The sequence below is a fragment of the Rhodnius prolixus genome, unplaced genomic scaffold, assembly GCF_049639745.1.
Source record: "Rhodnius prolixus isolate KJV_2025 unplaced genomic scaffold, Rpr scaffold_6, whole genome shotgun sequence".
Classification (NCBI taxonomy): domain Eukaryota; kingdom Metazoa; phylum Arthropoda; class Insecta; order Hemiptera; family Reduviidae; genus Rhodnius; species Rhodnius prolixus.
The window spans coordinates 7,987,288-8,008,290 of NW_027411634.1; the positions used below are offsets into that span (position 1 = coordinate 7,987,288).

Here is a 21,003-nt window from a genome sequence, read left to right on the forward strand (position 1 = left end):
AAAAACAAGAAATAAACCCTGTAAGTAACGATTTAGGCAATTTTGGATCTTGGAAGTGGATGAAAGTAATTAAATTCATATTTTTCTTCTAAAAATTATAATCTTAATCCTTCTCTGATATTAACATTTGATCCTTGCCTAGTGAATGAAGTTAGGGGTGGGAAATTGTAATTTGAGAATATGAGACGTAACTCTTTAAGAATTTTTTCCCTTGATTCAGATATATTTCAATACACAATATCAAATTAAAAATTAGCTCGAATTAGTTCTATTTCAAAAGCACATAACTTAGAATGAGTGATTTCTTTTATTCCTAAAATAGTGAAGTATTAACGGTAATGGGTGATGCTAGAGTGGTTGCTAAACTAAAGTATAACCTGTTAAATTTCTTATTAAAAATTGCAGAAAAAAAAAAATTTAATTTTGTTTTCACAAATTACTATACTTTATTAATTTCAAAGAGAAAAATTTCTTTTTTAAGAAAAATAGAAAATGTTTTTCTCTTTTAAGCTCTAAATTCAGTGGGTAGACAATGTTTATGTAATAATAAAAAACCTATTTTGCGTTTTTACCTTTTTTTGTACTAGAGAATTTTTCAATTTTTCTTTTCTTTTCGTAAAAAAGTTTTTTTATAATTATTATTTAAAGGTTTACATAGTGATTATCATAATTCTAATCATAAGTTTACATAATATGGCAAGAAAATTAAATTCAACTAATTCTCCCCAAAAGAAATGGATCAAATATCTTTGTGCTTATATATTATTGTTACATGGTTTTATTTTTGAAACAAATTTTCATTTTAAATGTTAACAATTCTGATTTTAATTAAAGCCAAATAATTTTTCCATTCTTACTTTTAAATTTACATTTAAGATCGTTAAAGTAAAATGAAAACAGTAAAGCTTTATTTTATTAAGAATTATTTCACTGAAAGACCAATGAAAAAAAATAAAAATCTAGATATATCTCTACATATTTGTTCAGAAATTTTTTTATTTTTAAAGTTTTTCAAATTTTTAATTTCAGTTTAATATATTAAAAATATATTAATCTGGACTAAATTTACTGACTCATTAAAAATGGCAGCTCAAGGCTTTTTTGGGGCAGTATTCTTTGTTTTTTTATTTTTTATTCTAGAAAAACGTACGAAATTTTTATTTTTTAACGGAAGGCTGAATTCAAATTCTCAACCGTTCTTTGAAGAATCTGAGAGATTGTCAATGCAGCGGTAAGTTTGATGAGCAATACCTTATTGTGAGAACTTACTATCCCGTAATAGCACGTTTCTGACAGTTTGCGGTCATCGAGCGGTTTCAGCAGTCAAAACTCACGTAAACTTGATCACTGGCTTATTACGAAAGATAATTCTACTATAAAAGGAAAAACTCAAGTTAAACATACTTTTAGGGAATCGAAAAATAAATCTGTCATGAGTCTCAACCAATCATTTAGTTGAAATTAGATGGATAAATATGCAATAACTAAGGTCCATCATAATTTCATCACTTTTACTGGGCTCCGATTTTCATCCATCTTCGAGATTGGAGTATCTTTGTGGTGACATGATATAACTTTACTTTACCTAATTAATATGGCACTCCGGTTTAAGTACTGTCTCGGAATAATATAAAGGGTTGCATTTAACAACATTGTAACAGGTACTTACCTACGCGTTGATATTAAGGGTAAAAAACAATTGTTGGAGCACGGTAAAGCTTTAAGGAAACAGTTTGTTTAAGATGGTGATGATGCCCCAGAAAAAACGGTGAACTGTCCGAATAATACTGGGAAATAAAGCTCATTGCAATGGTTTAATCACGCAAAAAAATTCGAGGAAGAGTGTCTTCCTTAGGAACACTCCTCTATGGGAAACTAGAAGATGCAGCAAGTAAAGGAGGCCAGAATGCTTTGAGAAAGTGGAGTTGTTTTGTTAACGATAGTCCCAATTGGAAGGTGAGACCATTGACTTTTTTTTATTATAGAAATAATGTCAGGTAGTGTAAAATCATGCCGCAAAAACTTATTAAGAGAAATTATTTACAAATACCAGAAGATATCTCAATTAACTTTACATAATGTGCGATTCTATTTCATTGATTAATTAAGAAACTGTCGGTTAAAATTTGGGAATTGCAGTGACACAAATAACTGCTTTTTATGCTCATGTGCCAGCGATTAATAGTACTGAGAAACAAACAACTATTATTGTTCGCATTTTTTAGAACACATTATGTATGTCAGTTTGGTTTGCTAGTATTTAATTAAATTCAAGTAAATAATTTGGTGAAAACTTCTACAACAAAAAAATGTATCTTAAATTAAATTTCGTGAGGTAAATGATAAGAAACATATATTTTATTTTTTTGTTAAAAATATAATTTCTGAATCCATATTATTTAGGGAAGAGTTTTAAAGACTGCCTTCCTTTAATAATAAAAATTACGCAAAAAGTATTAAAATAAAATAAAAGCCGGATGTTTAAGTGAACACTCGAGTAATAACCCCAATATTTTCTTTCTCTCTCTTTTTTTTCAATGTCCCCTATTCTATAAATTTTTAATATATATTATATTTATATAATCCAATACAAAAATAATAATTATCTAGATCTTTTTATTTTCTTTTTAAATTTATTTTTCTTTTAAAAAAACGTATTTTATTATATAATACATATATGATCTGTTTAATATTTACTTGTGGAATATAATGATAACTAACTATTTAGGTATCTAGTGAGCCAGTCGTAGAGAGGTTGTTCGTTACGTTTTACCCAGTGTATGTTCAATTGTATTGTTTCTAGGCTCTGATCGAGTGATCGAGTTCCTGCCCCCACGTCTATGTTATGGAAAAAGGCATCCACCTGAATGAGGATAAAATATACATGCATCAAAGATTGGTAAGCAATATTATCTTTAACAAATAATTATTTATAACCGCTAAAATATTACTTTACCTCCTTATAGTCGTAAGGAGTGGAGAAATGTGAAGTAACTGCTGATATAAGACTTCCAACAGTGAATGTACCATTACCAAAAAGAGCTTGTAATCCTCGCCAATGTGCTTTCAAATGCCTCCATGATAATAAAGAACCTTCAGGATTGCTGGCTACTGTTGCCATTACAACTTTGATATCTTGTGGACGTATCTTCTCACGATCTAACGTTGCTAATAGATATCTAGAACATGGTACATGCATATTAGAAGGGCATTATTTTTAACTTGCGAATGATTTAGGGGGGGCTTGAGAAAGAAGTGTTTGATCCCGCAAAGCTGATGCTATGCAGTTATCACCCAGATTGCCGCTTCATGGGTGATCATGTTGAACATGCTGAGAGTAAGCAGCGATCACACAATTAACCCTCTCAGTACACACCTTCCATAGACACTTCTTTTTTTTAAATTCTGTTCTGAATCCGAATATTTCTTCTTTAAAAATCGTTTTTCCTGCAATCTATTGATCTGGCCTGGTTGCCGTTTTGCCCAACATTATTACGAACATTCCTCCCCTTCCTATATAACTGCATTTCTTCAATATTTAATTATGTATATGATCTTGTCCTTAGTGTTGATCACGTTCAAATCATGTCCTTCAAATTCTGGAAATCCAACTTTTACCATCCTCACTTACAATTCACCATAAAGGTTAAAGAACATAATCAGACTGCTTTTCTTGATACACATCATACACAATCTGAACCAAATATTCACGAATAACTGGTATACCAAATTTTCATACTCAGGCAGATTAATACTCTTCTTTCTAATCATCCATTACACCAGATCAGCTTTAATAGAAAAGTATACAACTGTGCCATCAACCTAAATTGTTCGCCTTCTCACAAAAACTCCTGATTACATAGTTCTTTCTTCCTCCAATTGTGATGGATTCAGTTACCTGATCTATCATAACTTTCAGTAACCCTTTATCTTCCCTACCATCATAAACCAGTCCCTGAAGAAGGATACCAGAGATGTCTAAAACGTCGAATATTAAAATAAATTCGTTAAATTATTTTTGGCCACAGCTAACTATTGCAATTTGTATTTTTAAAAAATCTATAGTTTTCAAGTTGAAAGTCCCTCCACAATCATATCTTTTAAAAGTGTTTATACTTAGTTTCTAAATGTTAAACTAATCTTAATAATTTTTAATTTCTGAAACGTTTTTGAAATAATGTTAATTTTAATTACCGCTGTAGTATCCAGGGATCTGACGCCACTCCAAGAACCCGAAGTAAAAGTTTTCTTTCACTGGGCACACGGCTTGTATTGTATTTGTTCCAACAGAACTGCCATTCTTTCACTCCACCATATTTAATACCTGATTTAAAAAAAATTCTTATTATTTTGCGTATTTGACTTTTTATTAAAACTAAATAAACTAAACTATTTATTAAACTAAATTTGACTTTTTTATATGTTTGCGTTGAAAATGCTATTTACCGGCTGAGTAGACGGCTTCTCGTAAATTTGGTGGAATTCTCGTCCCTTTTTTCATCCAATTCTCAAACTTTTGTTTAGCTTCCCTCACAGTGTCTTCAACTCCACACAGTACTGCAGACACTAAGATGTCCGAACGCATTAATCTAAAAATAATAATAATAATTAAATGAGATTTCCTTATCTTTCAAATTAACTAATAGTTTTGTTGCAAGCAGCAAGCAAATAATTCACTTTTCGAGATGAGTTCCTCCATCTTCCCATCCTAAATGGGCGGCCACTGGTCCTAGTAAGTGGCTAGTATATTGTAGAAATAATCTATAAGGCGCAGATTCAGACAAATATCTTGCCCAGGAACGTAAATGCTCCAAAGCAGTGGCCCAAGGTACGTACGATCTTTCTTCTCGCAAATAAAGTGATAAATCCAGCACTGTAGTAATATTCAGCAAGCCAGCTCTGAAAGATATGAATAAATTAATATCCTCATTTAAGTGAGTGATTCTATAGGGTGATTTATATTATTTGCACAAAGCTTGCTCGGCGAAGTCGTAGTTTTATACATTTTGCCCACACCTGCATAATGTGAAAGCATCATCCAGAAGACTGGCTCTATCTGTTGGACTGAAAACTGTATGATTTCTCTTTAAGGTAGATATAAGGGCTTCCCAGTTATCTTGATCGTAATTGACTCTATAGAAACCAGATTGATTGATGTTTGCTTTAAGCCAAGTTGCTCCAGGATCAATTTCGAATTTCGCTAAAAAAAAAAAAAACTACTTAGATTTCTGCCAGTTATTATAGAGTAATTTTGTATTTACAAATATTCTATTTTGCTGAAAAATATAATTTCTTACCATCAGACATGTTCATCCAAACATTTTCTTCTTCCGATACATCGGTGAAATAAGACAGAGGAACATACCAGCGATAAGAATAAGGAGATTTAGGTTCCATGTGCGCTGTAGAGTTTTCATTTCGGGGTTCTGGAGTCAGCAGGAACCGTGTTTGTGTGGCCGTAATCAAATTTCCTTCTCTACTTATTTCTATCAGAGGAAAACCCATTTGTCTGGTCCATGTGTCCATTACATTCTGAAATAGGTGTGTCATGCTGCTTATAATTTTGAATAATTAATAAGAAGAATACATTCCTCAGGCTACATTTTTGCATTGCCCTGTGACTTCCTTAATTACTCACCTTCACGTGTATAGAATGATTAGCATGTTTGCTCATTATAGCCCAAAGATCTTTAGTATCAGCATTTCCAAACTTGTGTGTGTTGAGATAGTCGTTTAAAGCCCCTTTCAGGGTATCTTGTCCCAGAAATCTTTCTATCATGTATAATAAAGAAGCACCCTACATTAAAAAAATATATATATTTTTTAATCCAATTAGAATGTCATTTAAAAAAACAGAAATATTTTGAATGTCAAAAAACTAACCTTACTGTAGGATATAGTATCAAATATAGCTTCAATCTCTGTAGGATCGTGTACAGCCACAGAAATAGGATGGCTATTGGATAAGGCATCCAGATTAAGTCCTGGCTGTGTCATATCCAAAACAAATTGTTGCATCATATTCCAGCCTGGCATTATACGATCGACGGCTAGATATTCCAAAAATGATGCAAAACCTTCGTTCAGCCATAAATCATTCCACCACCGCATCGTCACCAAGTTCCCGAACCACTGAAAACAAGGCCGGCTAAAGGGTAGCGCTTGCCTCTAACTAGTAAACTAATTCAATTTTTAAAGCAGTTTGTTCTAAGGCAACAAGTATGTAAGAACTTTTATGGGAAAGAAATTTTCCGTCATATGTTATTTGTTTTCCAATCTGGGGGTTTGTGTCAAAAGACCCAAACTCTATACAATAGAACTTCCTTTTTTTGGGCCTGGGATAAAAGTTAAACAACTTTTTTAATTTTGTAATTGAAGGCGCTTCAACATTAGGGGTCATTGAGCTCAGAGCTTTTGGTCAGTGTACCACGGACCTCCGGTGTTCTGTCGTTTCAGTTAACATGTAAGAAGATCCTAGGAAAATATAATCCAAGGGCTAACAAAGGGATTCAAAACCACCAATGAGCTAATCCCTCAAGAAGAGCTCTTATTTTATTTTTTATTTATAGGAATTTAAACGTCGTTATTACAATTTAAGCAGTTAATTGAAGGATTGATTCCAAATTATACCAAAAACTTCTCCAAACTTTCGGTCATGCAAGCTACGTAAGTTCTTTAGTTATTACCAACAAGGGATTGTCTAAGAATCGAAAACTACCCACAATAATGTATAAATGATCAGCATATTGTAGAACTTGCTACCCATTAACGTTGTTGTTCCGTTAGTCTGTATTTAGAAATTTCAATAATAAAATTCAGGAGTAATTAAGTGGGTTAATAAATATGATTACGGAGGAACAGAGTACGACGTTGTCTAAAGCCCGTACAGCTTCCCCAGTATGATGTATTTTGGATGTGTAATGAGTATGGGTTTGTCGTAGGGTGTCCGTATATGTGTGAGTGTGTGTGTATTTGATAAGAGTTTAAGCCTGCCCTAATTGAGTAGGATCCTTAGACCCAAATAATTGCATACTTTATCTATCTGTATGTAGGTATTATCGTTACTCTGGGATACCAGAAGAGATGCAAAGATTCCTGAAGATGAAGCTAATCCAGTTCTCTTTATGGAGAAGCAAAGTTTAAGAAATACCAAAACGTGCTACCAATTTCCTTTAGAAAAAAGAAAAATAGAAAGCCCCAAGATGTTACCTGGTGCGCTAATTCATGTGCAACAACGATAGCAATCCATTGATGAGCGGCCACAGACGTTTCCTCAGGTTGATATAAAATGGACGTCTCTCGGTAGGTTATTAAGCCCCAGTTTTCCATGGCGCCAACACCAAAATCAGGAATCGCAATCAGATCTTAACAAACAGCAAAAAATTATGGAAAACTTGCGACAATAGACGCAATAGTTTGGTTTATTTGGCATTTTCTGGGTCGTCATACTTTTACAGAAGAAATTTGCACTTTATATGAAACTCTAAATTTATAAATTATTTCGATCAAAAATTATTATTGTAGCTTTAATTAATTAATTTCTAAATCAAAATTGTCACAAGAAAGGTATTTTTTTATTTTATTTATTTATTTTTTTTTTTGTGGCAATTTAGTCCCCTACAGAACTCGGCAGTCAGTTCCTAAATAATACAGTAATAACCAAATAGTGTTATAGTAATTGAATACTTAATTAAAAACAAATATACCTTGTTTTGGTAAGGGATATTCTACAGCAAAATATTGCTCGTAATGGTCCATCATAGATGTGGCAGTGTTTAGAGCAAATTCAGCCTGAGGGAGAAGATCTGGTGGCGCATAAACGGCCACCGATATTCCTCTTTTAGTTGTTTTACGAATATGATGGTAATCACATACTACAAACGCTACTAAGTATGTGCTCATCTCCACTGATTCTTGAAAATCATCCTTCAACTGAAATTTGAACAATTGTAAATGTTTTTAATTCTTTAATTTTTTTCTAAATATAAATTAATCTTCGAGCAAGTTCGCAAGAATTCTATAATATCTTCTACTAATTTTATAAGATCAATAGATAAATAGACGGTTATGGTCGAAAAAACTAACCAAGCCAGTTCCCATGTAAAATCCGGCTTCTTCCGTATTCACAATAGGCATATTAAATAGAGATATGTGAAATCTGTCCCTAAGAATGGACATTTTGAATCTAGCCTTGAATTGAGGCTCATCAAAACAAGGAAAGGCAGTTCTGGCATATGTAGGTTCGAAATGAGTAGTTGCCAAATATCTATAAGTCAACAAAAAATTTATTATAATTTGTCATAAATACCATAAGAATATCAAAATAATGATGCATTAAACAAAAAATAATAAAATTTACCTTTTCTCACCATCTTTATTTATATAACTGCTGATATAGAATCCTTCCATTTCTTTACTTAATTTTGTTGTAAATTTCATGGTTAAAGTGTAATTTACTTTTCTTTTAAATTTATCTTTCATTTCCAGATAGAGTTGCTGCCTGGGTGGATACTCTAACAGACGAGATATTGCTAAACGGTGCTGTTTTCTGTCGGTTACTGCCTGTAAAAAGAAGAGATCATGCCATAAAAAAGTGTAAGGTAGTTTTTCTTAGACTAGTGCTAGAAATTTGTTTGCAGTATTTTGCAGATTGTTTAATTTACAATTGTATGGCAACATTTAAAAAATAAATAAAGCCTATATCTCATGTTTGCTCCTTACAATACGGTGATCTATCGGCTAATCTATTTAAGAAATTAACTACTAATTAAAAACCTAGAAATAATCTTTAACCATATTATCGTGGATTATTTTTACTACTTACTTTTTCAGTTATGGTTAGATTTTGGCTGTTCAGTACTATAAAGTAACTTTCTTTATCCACTTGAAAGTCAATTATCACTTGTCCTGTTAATAAAATCAAACTTTCGATTAACGCAATTTTTATTTACTAAAATGTATAGATTACAAAACAGATTACTAGTGAGTTTATGCTATCGATACCAGTGTAGAAATCATTTGCTTAGAATATACTGTCCATTTTAGAATTCTACTTCAGTGTCTGGAACAGTATGAAGCAAGTTCTTTGTGGGCCTTCTTGAATTCGAGCGGTGGGATTGCCACAGCATGTAGCTGTATTGTAACTTTTATTGCGTCTTAGCTTTCCATAGCACCAATTTAAATCGGTATCTCAAACAAAAGCGATAGGTAATGATTTAACTAAAGATATATGAAAAAAAAAGGCGCCTTAGAGATTCTGGCGTCTGGTCAAACGAATTTCTTTGCAATTCGTAGTTTCGTAACTTTGTAATTCTCACTATCTTTATAAAGTTGATAAAAACAACTTTTTCTGCAATGGCGCCGTAGAAGAAAATCCTTCTTCTTAAACCAATATTAGATAAAAGTTCCGAAGAAATTTATACCTTTCAAAATAAAAAGTAGCATTCTACATTTCAAGAAATCAGCTTAAGTGTTTCCCGAGAACCATTACTTAAACTTATAAAAACCTCTAAATTTTATTCCGACTTAATTTTCATGAATCACAGTTGGTGAAAAAAAGTTCTAATTCTGATTACGACTGCATTCCAAGCCTCCAAAAAAAAACATTATTTTTTCGAGAATAGCAGATACTACCAGGAAATTCAATTGGCTTAAAATTTTTGCTCACAGAAAATATCACTACACTAACAGTTATGAATTATTAAGCAAAATAAGAACGGCGCGCCCAATTCGTGTTTGTCTTACAGTCTCATGACCCATTTTCATAAGGTTTGCCTCATGAACAAATGGTTCAATGATTTTTGAAATTATAATATTTGTAGATGTTTGAGATAGCTTAGTTTATACTGCAAGAAGTGCCTACTTGTTTCCTAAAGAAATTACCTTTAACGTCCAAAGTAGTTAGATTAGGATGCATTGTAATTTGATATCTAATCGGTTTGGCGAAATGTGGCAGTCTGACATTATTCCAAGGGAAGAGCTCGTTATTTGTAGCTATAGGTATGATATTTCTAGTACGATTTGGGCGGCCATGTTCGTCCAGATATGGTGGTTTTTCGCCAGCGCAAGGGCAATCTGTAACATATAAAAAAAAACATTCAGAAATTTTGAGATGTTTATTTAACATTGGATTTTTAAAAGATTTGCTAACAGAACAATTTTGTTCGGTACTATTTGAAGGCAACAATATCCAGCTCAATTTTTATACTATAATGGAGAGTGTTTTATTTTTTGTAATTTCCTCGACAAACTTTGTTTGACTTCAAAATTCCAGTTCTCTAGTAATAAAACTGTCTGTCTTAATTGTTTTAAAAGTAATTTATTCTTATTAGGGAGGCGTTTACTTATAACTTGGTGGTATGCACTTAAGGTGCCGCATGTAGTTACTAAATTTTGGAAAAATAGTAGGATTAATTCCGTCTTCGAATTCGACACCTAGAAATTTGCTCGTGGCCCATTCCGCCTGAAAAATAAGCGAATTGTTTGTTACTTAACTTTAATTTTTTGGTACACTTAAAATTCGTTAGCTTTACATTGCTACTGTTTTGTTGCTATTTGTGCGCGAAATCACTTTGCCAAGTATAAATTAAAGTTTCCAAGGCTTTTAAATGCTTTTAATCCGGCAATAAAACATTGTTTCTTTCAAAAAATGCTTGAACTAAATAGTTAAAATTAATTGTGATGAAAAAGAGTAACAAGACTCAATAAAAGTTTTGTATTTATTAAAGATTTTCCGAGTAATAGTTTCTAAACTTTAATATAGAGAACTCCTACTAACCGTTAGAGGAAATGATCCTACTTAACAGTTTATAAACTAGCTCAAATCTCACATCTTGTTTCTTCAAGGATTTCCACACAAAGTTACACTTTCACTAATCATAAAGGACTTAATAATGTTCAAAGTAATATTACATCCACTTCCTAAACATCAAAATTGTTTTGGTATTAACATTGAAACGAAAAGTGTCTCGGAAACTTTTGCACATATCTCTAAAACTTTCTGAAGCTGTAATTAATGTAGTGTAAGCGTGAATAAATTATTGAGAAACTGAAGTATAACTTGTTTATCATAGAAACATTGTTGTAAATTTTCTCTCTGGTGTAATTTCAACTTCAAAATAAATTTTAAAATCACAAAGAATTTAGTGTCGCTGTTCTGCTTAATATTTCTTAGGAAATCGTGAGAGTATCTCACTTTTGTTGTGATTGATTGAAATTAAGTCATTGAGATTTTTTGAAAAAACTTAAATTTTCAAGAAATAGAATCAAAAACATATATTTAACTACACCAGTGCTAAATAATAATTGTAACAATAGCAGAGCTTCAGGGAAGGGATTAGCTATGAGGTTAGCATACTGGACTCCCACGCGGAGGTCCCGGGTTCGAATCCAGCAGCTGACCCTTAGATTTTCTCTTCCTAGGAGCTTCTTACAGCTCACTGTCCGGTGATGGACAGTGTTGTCTGTAACGAGAGAACACTGTCCGGAGGCCGGCAGTGCACTGGAAAAAGCTCCGGGCGCTAATGACCTCAGCTGTTGATGCGCCAAAAAAAAAAAAAAAAAAAAAAAAAAAAAAAAAAAAAAAAAAAAAAAAAAAATAGCAGAGCTTCGCTTATTTTCTTAACAAGTTATCGCAAAAGAGGAACTTCAACGACAATGATTTTGTTTATGTATATTATATTTTTATAAGTTCACTTGATTTGAAGGAACGTACATGGCCGAATATTGGTCGAGTTTTACACATATATATGTACATACTTTAATGAAATTGGTTGAGCTAAATCGTGTTTTACTTAAAATAGTTTCGTTTATTTTCGTTTCTACCTACTTGAAGGATGCTTATTTTTAATTTGTTTATAAATTTGTTATTATTTTATTTTAAGCGCATGTTAATTGTTATTATTGTGTATGTTTAAAGCAAGTAATTAAGGATTCAATGGAATTTCTTTAATAGATTTCCACAGAATTCATTTTTACTTAAGTTTTATAGAAATGGGATGGAATAACAGGGAGTTTTGATTTCTGAAGTTGAACCATTTTATGAAAAACTTTGAGAAAAGTGATATTGGTACATGTAAAGTAATAGTTACATTGCTAACTATTAAGTATCTTATGTTAAGTATTTCTGTCTATTAAGAAATCTAACTAGTTAAGATAATAAGTGTAAAAACATAAACTTACCTGATTGGGGTCCAGCATATGCTATAATAAGGGATATCGTGAAGAGAATTGATAAAACGACAGTGGCAACGATAAGCGCTCTTTTCTGGGAGCACATGGCCACTCGATTGTGTTCGTACACTGTCCTTTTGTGCATCCCATTTTGGCTTTCTCCTGCAATTATTCATAGTTGATTAAAAAAATGCTACTACCATTTACATTATATTATATAATTAATCATACTTATTGACTGCGGAAAGTGATGTTGACCTACTGAATATGATATTTTAGGAGAATATTTACCGCAGTCATTAGCCTCAATCAGATAATGCAGATATCAAGATTAATTTTACTTTTTAAAGATGGAAACAAATCGTCTTTTACACTTGGTAAAATAGTCGAGACAAATCAAATAGTATATATATTTAATCTTCATATTTTGTCTGTGTTTAATTTACTTTAGAAAGTCGTGAATATTTTGACTTCTTATAATAAAAATTAGTCATTGAGAGATAGATGGAAACCCGCCGACCGTGGAGACTCGGAAGTACATTTAGCTATTGGATGCATTGTAGTTGGTGTGTGATGTAGGAGAACCGAGCATTAGTATTGGATTTTCTGGATTGTAAGACCTGCCAATCTAAAAGAGTATCAATATTTCCTGTTATTGGAACTGATTATCAGTTTTGTTTATGGAGAGAAAAAAATAGAATTTAGATCAATTGGCAGCGACTTGGAATATTTAATTGGGGGATAAAGGCAAAGTATCTTCAAGTATCCTGCCAGACTGACACGTTTTAGATCACCATTGCAGTTAGAGTTATTAAATATCTAGCCATCATAGGCGTAATTTAGCTAATTTAAGTAACTTTTTGCTCTTATTCAAGTAGATAATTTTTTAAGGATTGATAATATCATTAGGAATGGAATATAGATTTTTTTCTTTCAGTTATAGTTCTCATACAGCCTTAAAGTGTCAAAATAAGGTTTATGAAGTGTGTATTGAAGCGGTGGTTGAATTAGGGTCGCCTAATAGCCGGTACTTTGTAAGCCTAACATACAGTATTGTACTAATTTTACCTCTGAGGACATTATCTTAGTGAAAATAGAAATTAATTATAAAATCCTGATTGTATTTTTACAATGATAGGTAAGTTTAATGCCGAAGAGAGAAATTTAAGGGAGCAAGGAAATTTTCATTTTCAAGCTGAATCAAATTCAAGCAATCCAACCTAGTAGGGCTCTTTATCTATCTTTCTTGTAGCTGTTAAACTCCAAACTGTTACAAGATCACACTTGTTATGTACTTACTTCAATTTTGGCTTCATCAAAGAAGGTATTTAATGATTTGTCTTGTTTTCTTTAATTTCTTTGTTTGCTGACATTTACTACTGCTGATTCAGGCAATTAATACCTTTCAATTTATATATATCTAATCTCTATATATATAAAGGTTTTTCTTATCAGTTAAACTTAGCCTTTAAGTAAAATATTTAGTAATAGTGCTACTAGAGATTCGAGAACGTAAATGGTGAAGAATTTGTTGAGACATAGTTGTCTCTTGGCAAGCATGTCTATCTTTTCATTTGCCTTGACCCCTCATTGATCTTTTGGTGTATCAGAAACTGTATCGAGACCTTCCTCTTTTAGGATTGCTTCCATCTCTATAATTTCTGTAGTAATATGTTCTGTGGCTGCAGAATATGTATGTAGGCTAGCCAATTGCCTACCCTTGAATGTAATGTGGCTACCCTTGAAAATAATGTTTTGTATTGTTTCAAATCAAGTTTAGTTCCACTGTTCTCATTTGATGAATATTCAAATTTCAAGTTGTGAGTTGGTAATTTGTTATGTATATACACCCGCTCTCTAAACAGCAATATTCTGATTAAACTTTCTAAATTCTTGAAATTTGATTAAATAAAATTTAGACTGGATGATGCCAATTTCTCTCTCGTGTTTATAGTAAATATTATAGTATTGTATTATCATAATATGTTAGGCCGAGGTTTTTATTTTAGGGTTCGGCAGTTTTATGTTGAATTCCTTCAGCATTAGTCGCCAAATTTTACCAGAGAGCGATAATCTCACAGTTCTATCTCAAAACTTTCTGAATAACGACTCTTTAAAATTAAAATTAGTGAGGTCTCTTGAAAGTCACAGATGCTCATTTTATTTTTTTTAAGGCTTCTCAAGTGTCTTAATATTGCATTAATTTGGGTAAATAAACTTAAATAATCACCATTATTAATAGAATTATAATTGGGAGCTTTCTACCCCGATGGAAAGAACCGTGTTGAAAATTAGATTGTGTGTAGTTTTATTTTTTTTACTTTTTTCGGTATCCTTTGTGATTTCATGGTTTCTGCTAAAAAGAATGCATCCTCATTTCTCTAGAATAATCAAACAATTAAATAATTAGTTTATCAGATGCTAATGAATTTAAGTTATTGTACCAAATCTACTATTAGATATCATGAAGCGCCTCAAGAAATAACATTTGCTTAATAAACTTTCTTGGCGCATTTTGATTTGATTAAACGTTTTATTATTTTTTTGCTTTGTTTTCTTGTTTCCAGGTTGTTCAAACTCTACAGGGCCATAGACCATTCAAGAAATACGAATATATATCGTTTTCCAATATTATCTTTAGATATTTTTGGCAAGTTCTTCTGGAAATGTGCACTTGACAAGGATGATATGATTACAGGTATTTTGGTAATATATTATTTATATGTTTAGTAAACAATTTTTTAAACGTAAAATTTATAAAAATTTCTTTTGTCCCTCACAGCTGTTCTCCAGTTTAATTGAATCTCACTAATAGTTAATTATTTCATTCCATTTTATTAATTTAAAAGATTTTAACAAACAAGAAAGTTTAGAATGTGGAAAGGCTATTAAAAATTAAAAAGAAGCATTTTCAGGCAATGACTGAACTTCGTGAAAATCAGAAAGAACCACGAATTGATGGAATTGTTTGGAGAACCAAACATAGTCTCCCAAATAAAGAAGAGAGATTGAGATGGTTGGGACACGTGGAGAGGATGCCTGCGGGAAGGGTGCCCCGAAAACTATTAAATGAAAACCTAGGAGGCAGAAGAATTCGAGGGCGCCCTAGACTTAGATGGCTAGATGATGTGGAGAAGATGGCGCCTTAAGGCCGCAGACCGGAGCGGATGGGGGCAGCTTGTTGAGGAGGTCCAGATCCTACTCTAAGGACTGTTGCACCGGATAGTGAGTGAGTGAGTGAGTGACTGAACTTCGCAGAAATTTGTTCCTTCATTTTATGGACATCAATCGTTTGCCTTTGAAGATCTTGAAACATGATTTTAAAAATGCCGAATGGAAAAATGTCGTTGAAAGTTGAGAAGAAAAACGGAACCAGTATTTAATTATTGATTTAATTATCCCTATTTTTGAAAAGGAAGTTTATAGCAGTGAAAATCACAAAGGCTCGGCTTTTGTGTGTCCAAGTAATAATTCCGAATAATCTGAAAGCCGCTGTAAGAAATAATTGATAGCAAACTAGGAGAAGAACTAGGAGATGGATTACGCTTTCAGAGAAGCACCTTCTGTTCGACGCTATGAGACGATGATAAAAGAAGGACAAGAGAAGAGGATAGAAGATGATAAGAAAGGAAAAGAGATAATTGTTTCATCAGAGGCTCGTCTAACGCTTTAGACTGGGAAAAGGAATGAGATGTAAAAAAATAAAATAATTTAAAAAAAGAAAGAATAATAAATGAAAGGCTTGATGCCTCCCTTCTCCCAGAATCCAGTGAATCAACGTGGCTGAGAATGAAGTTTCTAATTTGGCAAACATTCTCTTAAAACAAAATAGTTAAAATATATAACTCTAATAAAAGCACTTCAGTTAAATAACAACACTAGAAATCTAACTAAATTACTAAAACATTTCAAAACACGCAATAGAAAAGAAAAAAACAAAAACCACAAACAATTCAAAAAGTAAACACTAGATCTTATTTTTTTATAATTTCAAAGATAAAATCTGGAAATATGTATTCACATACGTTTTCTTATACAACTTACTTGAGGTTGTAAGGAAGTAAAATAAAATGGAGTTAATTCAGTGATAGGGGTGTTTATAGTTAATTCATGCAGTCGACCTCGTTTGTAGTAGAGCTCTGTACAAATCAATTGTCCTTCTAGTCTAAAAGAAGAGAGGCTTGGAAACATATTTCTTCTAATATTTACTATTACGTTATCTAAGTATTTTTTTTTAAATAAAGTATCTAACTAAACAAAGTTACATATGTTCCAAAATTTGTTAATAATCAAACACATTCCTTAAATACCATGCATTGCAACACCTTTTTTCATAGATTAGTTGGCAGTAAAAGTGAAAAATGAAAAAAGAAAGTTTATTTCAAACTCTGGCCATATTTTTCTCTTCTCCATTAATTTTTATTATGTTTTTGTTTTTCTTTTTTGTTTTTTTTATAACAAACTTACCACATAGCATTGGCACCGGCCATAATGAGTCTGCTTGTACGGATACATGAAACAAAAATTTTACATAGAACAGCAAAATGTGTTTTTTCTGCTTGGCAAAAATACAAGGAAAGTTAATAACACTTTGTCTGCTTATTTTTTCGGACACACGCCCACAAAAAGCAAAAAGAAAGTAAATGAACAAATGAAAAACTGTGATAGTGAAATAATTTTATTTTTACTTTTTTTTTTAATATCAAAAAATGAGTGTAGATCAGAGTATAAAAATAACAATGTATAGAACAAAAGCAAATAACTGATACTGGGAGTTTATAAATATGAACTATCAAACTAGAAAATCAAATATGAGTTAAATAAAGACACTTTCATGTAGGTTATTTGTATGTTATTCTTTGTAACCCAAAAATGATAAGGTTGAGAGGGAAAAACGTGATAAATCAGCTGACACTGTGCATAACTGATAAAGGTTCCTTTTTCTTTAAATTCATTTGGAGGGTTTGCTTATGATGGGAGTTTTTTTTTTATAAGAAAGTTTGACTTTAAACGGAAACATCCTTCTTTTATAAAATGGTGAAAAATAATGTAACATAATAGAAGTGATCTGAAAGTTGAGAATAAATTAAATCTACATAATATTCGGAAGTTTATTAGTGATAAGGTATGCATTATTAACACATCTACTTTTTAAGATTAGGTGGATTTTTATTGTTTCATTGAGGTAAAGTGAGAAGGCCTAATTGTTTAAATAGGGGTAGAATGATATGATAGAGAAAACTTCTCACATTTAATGTCACGACATGAGAAGAATGAGAGCCTCTTTAAAAAAAAGAAAAAAAGATGGCACCTTAATGTAATAAAGTAGTTGGGAGTTTTTGAAAGGAAGTTAAATTATGAAGTAAACTCACGCAAAGGAAAAAATGTCTCGTCTTTCTCATTTTTGTTTTTTAATATTCGCTCAAAAAAATTAAATTTTATTCTTGACATTCGAATTGATGCAATCTTTTTATTATTTATTTCTATTTTAAAACCAACAATTATGGCTCTACGTTTTATGATTATTTCTTTAGTTTGCAGCAGTTTTTATGAATAAAAAACTTTTATTTAACAATTCAAGGTTGGAAATTATATATAATATGAATATATATTGGAAATATATATGTGTCAGATAATTACTTAATAATTGAAGTTAGTAATAGGTAAGGAATGAGTGAAAGAAGCAATTCTCGCGCAGAAGACCTATGAAGAAAAGGCCAGATATTTTGAAGACTGTTCCAACAATATTAATATAATCTACAACTCTGTATCGCGTAATAATAGAAATAGTGTCGGTATAGGTTAGGAAAGATCGCTTGGCTGACGGAATAATAGCGTGGAGGTAAGTAAAGCTAAAAATATAAGACTCGAAGTGATACTGCAGTTTAGGCCGAGCAGGGTTGATGATTAAAAACCGTCAGAGGACACTGTATGGGAAGAGAATAAACAAGGCAGTGCCCATCAAGTTTCGTTCGGCAAATGAATTAAAACGAAGCTACATACAGTTGAGATTCATTTTAAAGAAACTACCATTTAATTTTGTGCATATTTTCTCGTTTATTTTTGAAGAAACATGCGACTTATAATGCTATATCGGCTGTTCTATTATTAAACTAGGTCTAATCTTGCTTTTTGTTTATTTTGATGATTTTTATTGAAATTGTGCTCAAGTAACAATTACTGAATACAAGTTCTAACATGTTTCTTTTTTATTTATATATAAATACATATAATTAATAGAAGTTACTGAAGTTTATAAATTTTACAGATAAGAATGTGGTGAAAAGATACCTGTCAGGAAGGCCACATCATCCACATCAGCCTCGCTCATGCCTCTCCTATGGGACGGAGACCCGCGGCTCCAGTAGACCGCCTCCACTTCTTTTGGGCCGGATACTATGGATATCTTATATAATCTTTCCCGCTCATGAGCCACACTGGCTAGATATTTTTTCACAACACTAGGTGTGTGTCTATCACTTACTAAAAGCTATTATTTTGTTTTGTTTCTAATTTATGCGTTATTCTTTCAATATTTAATAAAATATATATGATTATTAATGTTTATTTATGTTGTAGGTTAATTTAATTAATTATGTGATTTGAAAGAATTTAGATTTTACGTATTACATTGTAAAGTCGTACAATATGTTAGCACCTTAGTAAATCTTAAATGATTCTTTCTGCTTTCTTCCGCAATTTCTGTTTCTTTAAAACTTTTTTCACTACTCCTTGATCTTCACCCAGTTTCTTGTAACTTATTACTCTAACACCGTTCAAGTACTTTATTCACTTGCACTCCCACGCACAGTAATCTAGCGAGTGACAACACTACACTACAACCTCTTTCTCTAAACAGATCTCAAACCGCCAACCATTCCGACAGCCAGTTGCGCGATCAACTGTATACATGTACGCGCAGAGATCCCGGTGTTACCTCTCTACCGTCCACTTCTTCCTAAAAACGTTCCCCAGTTTGGTTTCACACTCTCCTTGCCACTGTTAGGTTTGGGGGTGGCACAGTAGCGGCAGCAGCAGCAGGGATACAACACAAACTCCCCTTCTACTTACTGCCCCCTCAAAAATTCACCCACCAGCCTTCCTTCCTCATTTCATCCCTAGAGACCCTAGAAAACTCACCACTTCTCTTTCCACACTTCTAATGTTGTATTTCGTATTGCACGTTCGAGCCGGTCAGAACGGAACAGGCCGCGTGTGCGGCCTCCAATCGATTAGCTTGGGCATGCGCTTCATGTAACTTCACTCTAGTTATAACCATCTCACTTGCTCCCGACTGGATGTCCTCTTTTAAAAGATGAACCTTCTCTACAGATAACTGGTTATATAGCCTTAGTGTCATTCAAACGAATCATCAGCATTCATAAAGCTTCTTTTCTTTTTCTATTTTTTTTTTTTTTAAGTAAAACAGATGAATCTACAACTTTATCAAATACTTCTTATTTAGTTAAATTGTATTCATTCATGCTCTCTTCCTAGAGATGTTTGAATTTAGCACTACTTTCTCTCAAATTTTTTGACCTCTTCCGTCAAGGATGCTGGAAGAAAGTAATACAAAAATTGCACTTGACCTACTTTCCTGAAGAGCCCTCACTACTCCTTGTAGAAGCTATATTTTTTAATTTCAGCCCCTATTCACTAATTTATCTTAATTTTTCAATTATCTTTATTTATTTATGTATTAATTCAATACTTATTTTTAACTGAACTGTTGTTAGATAGCGATTTTATTTTTTAAAAAAATATTGTGTGAATACTCACCCGTTTTTCTCGAACTTTTTTTTCAAACTTCAATTTTTTTCAGTCAGATTGTTGGTTACAATTGTACGAGTAAGGCGAGAAGAGAATGGCGTCTCTTTTTAGGCCCCTCTTTAAAATTACTTTTCGTTAAAGAATTTCAAAAAAAGATCATGGGTCTTTTTATCTGATTGGAGGTAGCGAATGGTACTAGAAATTCACTCCTACTTCCGGCTGTAAGCTAATTCTTCGACCTTCAAATATTATTTCTCAGTAATTGTAAATGAATGAAGTATAGTTAAAAAATTAATGGCTCTTTAGAATATAAACATAATTTACTAAAGAAATCAGCTAGAGTGGTTTCCGGGCAAAAAAATTGCGGTACATCCTCCTCCCGCAAAGAAAATTTTTTGGGAATTGCCTTTTTTTGTGTATGTTTTAATGGATTTAATTGTTCAATATGACGTAATCTACTGGATCTATTTACCATAGATTACGTACATCGAAGCATTAGGTTGAGGGGAACTTAGGGATAGCATTGCTATAATAAAGACAAAGACTCGACTATCTTTTCATAGTAAAAAAAAACCTTAGAATTAAATAAAAATAGCGTACCTATGTACTGTCAGTGCAAAATATAATATGTATGAGTATCTAAGTAAGGTAGTCCTTATTTTTTTTCAGGTCGAAAAAGACAAAGTACAAACTTCCTTGTTACCTATTTCTACAAAAATACCCACGTTGGAGATCTACCTTTTACAAGTCAACTTTCATAAATACCACAACAAACCGACTGTAAGTAGTATAAGTATGGCACAGAAATTACTCGTACACTTGGAAATTGAACACGTTAAGAGAAAATCGAACTGGAACATTTCATGGAAGCTATATTTATTTTTTGTTAAGGTTTTCGCCTCACAGACAGAAAAGTAACGAATAGGTAAATGCTTTTAAGAAATTTTAGCTATACTAAATACTTTTGTGTTATGCGGGCTTAGTATACTTCCAAATTCTTATTCTTATTCAATACATGTGCATTGAATACAATAATAAATGTTGGCTCTACGAGTACCATCG

At 32.1% G+C, this 21,003-nt stretch overlaps 1 protein-coding gene and 1 long non-coding RNA gene across 10 annotated transcripts in view; one reads left to right on the plus strand and one right to left on the minus strand.

Moving 5' to 3' along the window:
* LOC141461421 (endoplasmic reticulum aminopeptidase 1-like) overlaps nucleotides 1-21,003 on the minus strand; it is a 60,240-nt gene that overhangs the window by 3,722 nt on the left and 35,515 nt on the right. For 2 of the 7 annotated variants that reach the window (XM_074142501.1, XM_074142504.1), the window contains 16 exons: nucleotides 12,181-12,333; nucleotides 9,883-10,074; nucleotides 8,825-8,907; nucleotides 8,360-8,562; nucleotides 8,086-8,266; nucleotides 7,707-7,932; nucleotides 7,210-7,364; nucleotides 5,884-6,132; nucleotides 5,639-5,797; nucleotides 5,298-5,532; nucleotides 5,017-5,200; nucleotides 4,678-4,899; nucleotides 4,447-4,589; nucleotides 4,195-4,324; nucleotides 2,957-3,179; nucleotides 2,722-2,863 (listed from right to left, as the gene is read on the minus strand). In XM_074142501.1, coding sequence (XP_073998602.1) covers nucleotides 2,722-2,863; nucleotides 2,957-3,179; nucleotides 4,195-4,324; nucleotides 4,447-4,589; nucleotides 4,678-4,899; nucleotides 5,017-5,200; nucleotides 5,298-5,532; nucleotides 5,639-5,797; nucleotides 5,884-6,132; nucleotides 7,210-7,364; nucleotides 7,707-7,932; nucleotides 8,086-8,266; nucleotides 8,360-8,562; nucleotides 8,825-8,907; nucleotides 9,883-10,074; nucleotides 12,181-12,333 — 2,880 coding nt within the window. Of the gene's footprint in view, nucleotides 1-2,721; nucleotides 2,864-2,956; nucleotides 3,180-4,194; nucleotides 4,325-4,446; nucleotides 4,590-4,677; nucleotides 4,900-5,016; nucleotides 5,201-5,297; nucleotides 5,533-5,638; nucleotides 5,798-5,883; nucleotides 6,133-7,209; nucleotides 7,365-7,706; nucleotides 7,933-8,085; nucleotides 8,267-8,359; nucleotides 8,563-8,824; nucleotides 8,908-9,882; nucleotides 10,075-12,180; nucleotides 12,334-16,215; nucleotides 16,331-16,638; nucleotides 16,672-18,462; nucleotides 18,598-21,003 lie in introns of those variants that run through there. The other 5 variants (XM_074142500.1, XM_074142499.1, XM_074142496.1 and 2 more) reach the window with 5 other exon arrangements.
* LOC141461441 (uncharacterized) lies at nucleotides 1,744-21,000 on the plus strand. Of its 3 annotated transcripts, XR_012462862.1 has the most exons (7): nucleotides 1,744-1,956; nucleotides 2,804-2,899; nucleotides 8,488-8,595; nucleotides 14,739-14,869; nucleotides 15,087-17,296; nucleotides 18,440-18,636; nucleotides 20,611-21,000. It is a non-coding gene; the product is annotated as an uncharacterized lncRNA (long non-coding RNA). The 3 variants fall into 3 exon arrangements; XR_012462861.1 differs by lacking the exon at nucleotides 20,611-21,000 and having other exon boundaries at nucleotides 18,440-18,894; XR_012462863.1 differs by lacking the exons at nucleotides 15,087-17,296; nucleotides 20,611-21,000 and having other exon boundaries at nucleotides 18,440-18,894.